This window comes from Pagrus major, chromosome 13, assembly GCF_040436345.1.
Source record: "Pagrus major chromosome 13, Pma_NU_1.0".
NCBI lineage: Eukaryota > Metazoa > Chordata > Actinopteri > Spariformes > Sparidae > Pagrus > Pagrus major.
Window position 1 is genome coordinate 7024695 of NC_133227.1, and position 10701 is coordinate 7035395.

General features: G+C 39.1%; 1 protein-coding gene across 1 annotated transcript; it reads right to left on the reverse strand.

The window, feature by feature from the left end:
• Positions 1 to 3929: 3929 nt before the first annotated feature.
• On the reverse strand, positions 3930 to 9857 carry slc22a6l (solute carrier family 22 member 6, like). The gene is made up of 11 exons (XM_073478860.1): positions 9470 to 9857; positions 8887 to 9390; positions 8700 to 8803; positions 8347 to 8501; positions 6962 to 7130; positions 6714 to 6837; positions 6503 to 6618; positions 6204 to 6418; positions 6008 to 6116; positions 4586 to 4789; positions 3930 to 4447 (listed from the first exon to the last, which is right to left on the reverse strand). Exons 2-11 carry the CDS (start codon positions 9289 to 9291, stop codon positions 4360 to 4362), a joined length of 1689 nt encoding a protein of 562 aa, XP_073334961.1. The 5' UTR covers positions 9292 to 9390; positions 9470 to 9857; the 3' UTR covers positions 3930 to 4359.
• Positions 9858 to 10701: the final 844 nt, after the last annotated feature.

Here is a 10701-nt window from a genome sequence, read left to right on the forward strand (position 1 = left end):
GCCATCTATCACGTTGTCAGCCTTTCTTGTTCACACGCTCACGTCCATTGAATGACTGTGTCCATGAATTATGTTATCACTGGGTTTGTTAGACCGCCCCCACTTTAACATGCACACTTCCAAGTAATGTCAGATAGCATCCAAATAGTGTCTCCTCCTCCAATAGTACTGTGTACTGCTTTGTCTTGTTGACAGATCTAGTCATTTACAATTTAAATGATGATGACTTTAAAAGTGAACCAAATCATTTAAGCCCCCCCCAGTCCTCCACTGAAGGTAAATATTTAAAAGATAATTCAAGAAATGTCAAACCCATTAAAAGTGACTCAGTGCAAGAGAGCAGCCGATGATGTTTCATCGCTGTTGGTTTTGTTTCAACTCCTTGTTTGAAAAAAAAAAAAGTTGAATGCTGAATTATCAGATGATTAATGGTTTAAAAAATGCCTAAAAGGATTGATCTGCAATTCTAACTGCTATATGGTGAATGCACAGTGGTATTGTTCTAGAGAAAGGTCTTTGGTCACACATCACTTGCAGATATTTCATTGAGTTTCTCACCTCTGGGTCTGATTTTGTATGTCTGAAAAATGCAAAAGAAGACAGTGCTCCTCTAGTTTTAAATGTGATACTCCCTTCACTTTGCCAGTCCTCTCACCCAATCGAGATGCTACCAAGGCACGTCCTGCCAGTCTCTTCTGTTTAATTTTATGAGCCCACCCCCCCACCTGACCCCACCCCTCGCTTGAAAAATGTTTGAACACCTCTCTTCTGCATGTCCTTGTGGTCACGGTTAGATGGGTGCATGGTAAAAAAGCAGCAGACAATTCTTTTCCAGTCAGTGAAAGTGTATTTCATTTAACATTCAGCAATAAAAAAGAACCTTTCCCCATGTCATTCCTGAAATATGCTAGAAAAAAAAGAGAAAAAAATTGCGAGATTGTCATAGATTGTAAAATAAAATGAAAAATGAATCCACCTGTTCATATGAGAAAATAAATCTTTATTCATATCATTTTACGATGTAGTTCTTTCTGTAAAAGGCTTTGCTCTGCATTTTGATTTGCCCTTTTGTCTTCACACCAGAACACACATAAAACCTGAGGGTTTATAGATGAAACAAAGCTGTTTTACATGCTACAGCTCATACAGTGCCAGACACACAAGCACGTATAAACACACACACCCTGCCTGAGAGCTGTCTGAAGGAAAGAAAAAACAGGTACAGGGCTGTCCTCAAATAAAAAACTATTAATTTTTATTAAAGTTCAAAACTTTATTGTTTCTCCAGCATTATTGTCCCTCAGATGGATGTAATTCTGCAGAAGGATCTCTTAACAAAAAAATCTTGAATGACAAATTGACAGTCAGCTGATTTAATAAGTTGGAGCAGCCCTCATATAAGACTCAATTTGTCCTCTTCATATTGAAACCTTTAATAACAATAATCTTTATGATGTAAGAAAAACAGATCTATATTCAATGTGACATTTTATCTTAAAGTTCTTTAACTCTTTTGTATCATATACATGTATTTCAGTGTTGTTGCATTAGCATGGGTTGACCACTAGATGGTGGTGCAACAGCAAGATTGTATCATTTAATAGAGACGAGTATAACAGTGGTGTTTATGGGAAGAGGTGCCAACATTTACTTTGATTCTAAATTGCAGTTTGAGATCCAAAGCATCTATTGTAGCAAATGTGAAACATCAAAACTGTATTTAAAATACACCTCACCTGAAGCAGTGGCTGAAAAATACTCATACTACAGTATAAAGTAACTAAAAGTAGTACTTGAGTAAAAGTAAAGATATCATTGGTAAATGTGAAAGTCAATCATACAAATTGAGTTAAAGTCTTAAAGTATTTGATATTAAATGTACTTAAGTATCAAAAGTGCAAATAAAAGTCAATTATACATATATTTACATGTAGCCTATGTGTATACTGTATACTATAGGCTGATCCATTATCAGCCAAGCCAATTATCAGATCCGCTTTAACGTTATTAAATTGATGTAGTGAGTAAATAGTACAATATTTGCCTCCAAAATGTAGTCGGGTGCAAAATTGTACTTAAGTACAGTACTTGAGTAAATGTACTTACATTCCATCACTGAGTAGCAGTACCTCAGTGTATAAATACTATATACTGAAGTCATGCTTCAGAAAATAAGTATTTGCATCAAAACATATATAAAGTACTAAAAGTAAAAATACTAATTTTGCAGAATCCTATATATTATATTACTGGATTGTAATTATCGATGCATTCATGAGTACAGCAATTTAATGTAAAAGCTGATGAACAAGGAGCTAATCTGAACTACTTTTTCATCTGTCGAATCTGTAATAAAACATCATCATTTATGAGTTGGTTTTTATTTTGTGTTAAAGGGCAACAGACAACTTTTCCCTCCTCCAAGTGTTATTATTGTTGGCACCGCTGTTGAAAAGCTAACCGGATCGTGTCTGTTTTTCTCTGAGTTTCTAATAACAACAGCACAGGACAAAACATACGGAAGCCCTAAAGGGCCATGCATTCATACATTTTATTTCCTCCGTTTTCCCGTGATAACGAGTTAATTTCATTTGTTTTCTCGAGATCTCGAGTTATTATCTCGAAATAACAACTGCCGTTTTCCCGAGATAACGGGATAATTTTCTCGAGATCTCGAGATAACAAAACTTTGTTTTCCCGAGATAATGATATAATTGATTCAAGATCTTGAGAAAACAAAACGATAGTGTAGTAAAAAAAAAAAACAGAAAACAGAGGAAATAAAATGTATGAATGCATGGCCCTTTAGGGCTTCCATAAAAACATGAGTTTATTCAATCATTTATTCTTTAGTAGAAATGGAGGACAAGTTAACCTTCCTTTTTCCCGGGTGACCACGTGCCCCCGTAGTGGACAAAATTGTGTAGTGATAACGAGGTTAATCGGGGACCAGTCTAAACAGATGGTTTAATTACTCTATATCCTTTAAATAGTGCAGTCAACATTTATTTCATAATGGTACATTGAAGCAGAAAACTTGTCAATGCACAGTTTAATACAGAATATTAATATTAATATCTTAGCTCTAAAGTAACTATTAACTAATGTTATCAAATGAATGTAGTGAAGTTAAAACTATACCATATTTGCCTCAGAGATGTTCTGGAGTAGAAGTATAAAGCAGCATAAAATGGAAATATTTAACACTCAGTATTAAAGTCACCAGTACGTGTCAGTGTTTTATTCATTTACAGCATCTACAGTCAATCTACTGACCACCAGAAGACTATAGACCCTGTATGGTTCAGCACAAATGTATCAAATACAATTTTCTTCAAAATGTAAACTATGTTGTGGTTTACTGTGGTGGAGATGATGGTGAAGGCTCAATGACCACAACACGGACTGTAAAATAATTCTGTCAAACATGACTCAGCTCACAAAAGTCTTTCATACAGCTTTCATCACAAGAAAAAATGTGCTCAAAAGTAAGTCTAATTCAGCAGCAAATTCATTATTTATACTTCACTATGTCTAACCGAAGTGAAAAAAGGTCTTGCAGACATTGGCCAGACTGTCTGTGAGACTCAAGAGTTTAATCTTTAAAGACTGAGGGTCATTTCAACATGAAACTAGACGTTGTCTTGCAACATCCAGTTAAAATGTAAGTAACATTTAAACTGGAGCTGTACCTTTGGATGTAACACTCCATCCTGCGTGTGGTTACTAAAATCAGGTAGGTTTACTCATTGTCGGATTCATTTCAGATGCATCAAATACAGATGTTTTTTCTCTATTTAAATTTAAATCCTTGATTTCTTGATTCTTCATCTGACAATGACTCAGCCCATTTCAACGGGACCTTGTTGACAAATCATTCTGATGATTTGGGTCCATTAAACAGTAAGAAAATAGAGGCACACCAGACATACGTGAATATATGTTGATTTTAATGAAAATACATTATTCCTCACAAATACAAGGTTTTATATAAAGTAATAAGAAGTTATAAAAACACCAGTGAAATTGTGGCCTTTAATCTTCAAAAGGCCTTTTATATAGGATCCTTTTATTACCACAGATATTTAAAATATAAAACATAATTGTTCCAAAGTGAGACTAAAGTCCTCACAGCTACTGTATAGCAGATAAATCTAGGTCTGATTGTTTGCAGCTATTCATTTCACTGTATTGACCTGTGCAGAAGAAAATAACAATGCAACTCCATTTGTCCAGCAGTCATAAGACACAATAAACTCTTTATGGAAATCAAATATACAAACAGGCCAGAGAAAAAGCAGTACCCACTCTACTTCCATTAACATGTCAGCAAAAACATCAGGAACAACACGGATGCCCTCAGGCAGTCTGCTTCAGGAGGTTGGCCTGCGTGTCCTGCAAGCTGATTGTTTCCTTTGGTGCCATTTTGGGGCGCCTTCCAGATCCCCTGTGTTTCAAATTAAAAATGCAATCATGGATAAATCAGTTTCTGTATCTTTCTCTTTTCAGTGATGATGGTGGACTCTATAAGAGCTATAAGAACAAACAAATATAACAAATCTTGACTCCTAGAGCTCGGGCTTACCTGTCCTCCACGTCTTGTATTGTGTCAGGAAGGGGTGAGCCAAGTGTTTCTGGAAGAAATAGTGCAGCCACTCCGCTGAGAATGGGAGCTCCCCCGTAGATCAAACCTGGTAGCCAAGGAATGTGGTCCCCTGTGAGAAGCACCATGGGGGCCACCATGGCTCCAACACGAGCCATCATGGATACCCAGCCCATGCCATTCTGACTGAGAGAGTAGTAAAGTTCAATTATTAAACACCACAAAGAGCCATACTGTAACTACACTCCTTTAAATCAGTGATTGTTTTGCTAGGGACAAACTAAAGATGCATATGTTAATTGTTATTATCATATAATTGTGGAAAGAGCTTAAAATTGGTGGATAGGAGAAATGGTTGCCACACAAACGATCACTCTCTCTTCCTGTTCCAGCCCCCAAACCAGGTCATTTTAGCGACCATCAGGACATGTTTCGGCTGTCTTTGTGGAGATTTCACTGGGTACTCTAATATAAAGAAATGTAAAGTTTCGACATATCTGTGGTTTGCAGAAAAATAAAATGCAAACACATCTTCTGGCGATTGGGTTAGTATTGGGTCGCCAGAATAAAATGCTGGTGTTTTATGTTTCTGCAAAGCACGTTTACGTGCAGGTATTTTAAGCCAAAATGTGATCTTTTTCTAACTCTAACCAATCGGTTTTTGTGCCTTAACCAGACCATAAGCACAAAGCATTGTCAGAACAGTTACAATGAAAACTGAACCGACAAAAACTTTTGCAACGTAAAGAAATGTAAAGTTTCAGCATATCCACGGTTTACAGAAATGAACAATACCAACATTTATTCTGGCGATTGTCACTGCTGAAAGAAGGGTCCGGAGAAAACCATGCACGTGAACCAAAACCCCTCAGGTGTTTTGAATATCTTGTCGAAGCTGCAGTTTAAAGAATAACAGCTGTTTTGAAGACGTGACAAACCAAGTTTATGTACCGACATGGTCACTTAATTCATTATGATCCTTCACTGTTTAGGCGGGTTACGCTGACTCTGTTAATCTTTATCTGCCCTTCTCCCCTCTGACTGTAACTTGCTCTTCTGCCACAAAACACGTCTGTACAATAAACAGCAAACCAACAGAATACACACCACACAACTTTTCTTTGGTGAAGAACTTTAATTTTGGTAGATTTTTAAAATAGGTTTCTGTGTTGAAATAATAAAGATTAAACTGCAGATCTCTAGAACTGGCAGCATAATTATGAGACCTGGCTGTGAAGGCTGTTACTAGGGCAAACATAAGTCCAGAGAAACTTTCCTCTGGTTCATTCATTAATAGAGACGATTTCCACATTAAACAAATTAACTGAACCTAATTGCACAATAAAAACTAAATTAAAATGTCCAAAAGCTCAAATTCCACTCTTGTTGCCAGATGGGACTTACCGAATGATGGTTGGGTACAGTTCTCCGGAGTAAAGGTAGCAGCAGTTAAAGGAGGCAGCGAGACAACCTTTACCCCACACAGCCAGACAGGTGCGTACGGTCTGTTTATCTACGCGTGTAAGTGGAACATGCAATCAGATCACTGTGTTGTTTCTCTTGTGTAATATTCACCCTGTGTGCACGTGTTCTAACGTACCATACGGCACCAGCAGGTTGATCAGAATGGTGACTCCTGCGATGATGAGGGCGCCACACTGTGATGGCCGCCGTCCAATGAAACTCATAGACACCGTGATGACGACTTTAGCTGGGATATCAACAGCACCAAAGATCACTTGGATTAGGTAGATGTCCACCCCGAACTTTTGCAGATCCATAGCGAGACCATAGTAGGCAAAGCTGGTCGATAACCTGGAGAAATCATGCATTGTGTCACTGAAATTCTATAAAATGTGCTTAAGAACTGTTTTTCTTCAACGAGAGCAGGATATCTACCAGACAGCACTGAGGCAGACCGTCATAGACCTCATTGTGGGTGTGCGGAAAAGATCCAGGACAGAGTAGGAACCCTGCGAACCGGACATCTCTTTCTTCATGGACTCCTGCAGCATCTATGCATAAAGAGAAAGTTCTCTTAATTCCAATTGATTTTACAGACACAGACAGACGGTGCACTATAACACAAAGAACAAAACACTTCTCTTACTTTAATGTCGATTTTTTCACCCTCTTCACGCCGACCATTAAAATTGGCCACGCTTTTAAGGTTCGTGATGGCTTGCTCGGACTTATTACTCAGGACTAACCATCTTGAAGATTCATGAAACCACCTGCGTGAGACATCCATTGGGTTTTATTTGTTAACAGGGCAATAAACTGTATCTTTAAACACTGATTGCTAATTCTGGCTGCAACCCTCACTTTTATTTTGCTGTTCATTACTTGGCATCTCACCATGAAATGAGGAAGAAGACATAGAAGGGCAGAGACACGGCCAGGGTCAACCACCTCCAGTCCCGGATGAAGTAAGCTATGACTGCCAGGAGCAGCTGCCCCAGTGTGTAACAGTAACCTGTTATCGTCCCCACCACCGTCCGCACACGAGTGGGGATCCACTCCACAACTTGAAGTGAAAGAAAAAGAGATATTGTATAGCATGTATGTTGACTTCAGTTAAGTCCTTTACATAGTACTAAGGCTGGGCGATATGGCCCTAAAATAACAACACAATATTTCTATATCACAACACAAGATATATGTCTCGTTATGTTGAAATCTCCTCAAAAGCATTTCAGAAATGCCAGGACTGGGCAACAAATTAAATATCATGTATATCAATTTTGTGAGAATATTGGTTAATTCACAATATTATGAAACTTTTTTACCTTAAAATAACAGCCTCAAAATCATTTTGATGGTACAGTGTCTTGTAATAGAGCGAATGGTGTCTCTGTCTCTATCACTTGTTTCTGCACTGTGTAACTGCAGTGAGAGGGTAGGATCACAGCGTTACATACATGTTTACTTCAACATACAAGTTTTCAACACATAACGTTGTTATGATGTAATGAGGTTTGATTAAGTCTGACAAACTGTTACAGACTTTGGATTTGTATTTACGACAGAAGTGTTGCACTCAGAAACTGTGGGGGGGTGTCAAGGTGCATAAAATGACAATTCCTACATAATGTTGCTTTAAAATAACAATGCAAAAGGCTTATATTAGGGTATATTGCTGCACATCATATATATGTTGATAATCTCCTCAAAAGCAGTTCATGAACGCTGGAAACTAAATTAAATGTCATATTTTTTTGATCGGGTACCCGGACATCAATATTGCAACAATATTGTCTTTCACAAAATATGAATACAGTGAGATTTTTGATAAATAATCATCAGTAATGTGGATATAATGACTCAGTGGGTAAAGAGATATGTTAGAAAATGTAGAACAGTACAACTTTATGTAGAAATTAGCATTTTGTGTGATTTGGCGCCCCCCACAGTTTATGAGAGCAACACCACTGCCGTAAATACAAATCCCAGGTCCGTAACAGTTTGTCAGACATAATATAGCTGCTAACTACAAACAAAACTCGTCACGTCATAACGATGTTATGTCACTGAAGTGACATAGAGCAGAGACAAGTGATGGGGGGCGGAGTGGCTGAGACAGAGACACCGTTACATAATGTTGCTTTAAAACCAGGCACAGAAAACACCTCAAAAATCAAAGATGATAAATATCATATCATGATAAAGATAAAGATAATATGGATATATTGCCCAGCCATTCAGAGTACACTGATTGTTCTCCATCTACTTTAATATCTTACTGAGTGAGAAGGTGTTGAGCCCCAGGCCAGACAGAGCCATGCCACAACCAAAGCGGAACAGGCAGAAGAGATAGAAGGAGTTGGAGAAAGCGGCGCATGTTCCTGAAACCGCCATCAGCAGGTTAGAGATGAGCAGAAGGATACGTCGGCCATACCTGGGAGTCAGGTAGATTTGCACAGTGTGAGGTCAGTAAGGTCAAACTATATCCCATTATTTGACTGATTATTATTTGAATAAGTTAGAATTTCTGAGCAATGCTGCATTCATGTTTAAAGGATGAAAAAACACATGTGAGTCATTGCAACAAAACCACACCGTAACTATAAAAATGAGTGGATGAGATTAAAGTTACTTGTCTGAAAGACTTCCAAAGACAAGAGCTCCCACAAGCACACCTCCCATGTAGACGGTTTGTCCCATTTGCTTCAGGGAGCGTAAATCGCACACCAAATCCCACTGACAAAAAAATGTAACACAATTTACCACACATGACAAGGCAACATGTAAAGATGACAGAACAAAAAGATACACAGTCCTACATCGGATATGATGGTGGAGCTCCTCTCAGTCATGTTAAAGGACCATCCGTCTGTGCATCCCTGCAGATCAACATCCGAACCGTCCACAGTGTCACCCTGCTCCCCTGAACTGGAGCTCCCATTTTTAACCAGGAGGTGCCATTGTGGGGTAACATAACGCTGGCACCTCTGAAGCTTCCCCGTCTGGTCTACCGGCACTGTGATGAGCAGCGTTTCCTCTGGGCTCAGCTGGGACTGAGAGAGGTTTTTGTGCGCGCTGCAGTAGTGATGAGGCACCGAGGCCACAAAGTTCTGCAGCAGGTTGTGGCTGGCCATCATCAGGACGGGTATGCAGAGGAGGGTCACATGCAGGATCTGGAAGCGTCCCGTGGCTCCCACCAGCTCAAGTAGGTCACCAAATGCCATCGTTGTACACGACTAGACTTAATGTTATGGCACTAGATCCTGTTGGTGGTGGGTTCCCTCAGAATACTTGGATGTGCAAAAAGGACTATGTTGTAGCACCTGTTTAAGTAATCAGGAAAACATCAGCTGCCAGGACTAAATTAAATGTGTTAATACATCTGAAATGTAACAGACTCACCTGCTGAATTAGTCTTCTTGCTTCATCACATAAAATATCCACAGAATAAAACAAGGAAAGTGTAGCACCTTCATTAAAAAAACAGCCAACACATAATACTCTCAAATCAAATAAAGTCCCGGCCAAAGTGTTCCGGAGAGAGTCCTTAAAAAATCAAAAAGGAAGTAAAAGTCGTCTTGTTGCTGCAGTGTGTTAAAGTGAGTAATCGGCTCTCAAATTCCTACGGCTTTTTCTGAACTTTGGATTATTAGAAGTGCAATGTAACCTCTCGAGGAATTAGCAGCTCCTTCACTGAGGTAGAGTGCTGAGTCCTTTCTGTGCAGGAACAATGTCTGGTTGAAGTGTTTCAGTGCAAGTGAGCTTCAGCATCAAGAGTGGGTGCACCACTAAGCTCAGCTCTTTTTCCTCCTTGAAACGCACTCCCTGCCCCTTATTGGTTACTTAATACGAGAGACAGGGTGATAAAGTGTGTGTGTGTGTGCGTGTGTGTGTGTGTGTGTGTCTCAACATGTTTGCACATGTGAGGTCAACCGCACTAATCTGGTCTGAGCTGTGTGTTTTGTTGTCAGATTCTTTAATGTTTTCCTTATTTATTTTCTTTCTCAGTTCATTCATAAGTCAGTGTGGGCTGGTGGTTTACGGGACAAAAGCTATCAGCAGCAGTATTCAACCATTTAACAGCGCTTCAACAAGGCGACTCCTCTGTCATCTCGTGTTATAAAACAGAAAATGTCAATAAGTGACTCTGACTGGGTCACGTTGTGCTGACTGACTGTTATAAGACAAAATGACAGCACTGCACTGCAATCATTTGTATTTCATATTTGTATTGTGCTTTACTGAGTGCATGTTGCTAAAATCTGAGACATTTCTGCCCGGTTTGTGTCCTGATGATTAGTTTTGAGGAATGTGTGCACTTGTGTAATAATCAGCATGAGATGTCAGGCTGAATGAAGCTGCAGGTGCACCAAAGCAAAACAATCAACTTTCAGCTTTTTCAGCTGTGGGACTCTGATGGGGGAAAGATTTGTCCTTTTGATTTCCTCTCTCTTCAGGGTATTTTGTGGCTTGAGCCCTAAAAGTAAGGGTATTTTACACAATATGTGGAAAAACTTCAGAAAAATCCTAAAAGATACAAAACAAAGTCGCACACAGACTTCAAACAGTGAAGTGGAGGGTGAGGGTTGGACTCAGACACAAAGGATGAATCAGCCAAACAGCTTCCAGAGGGT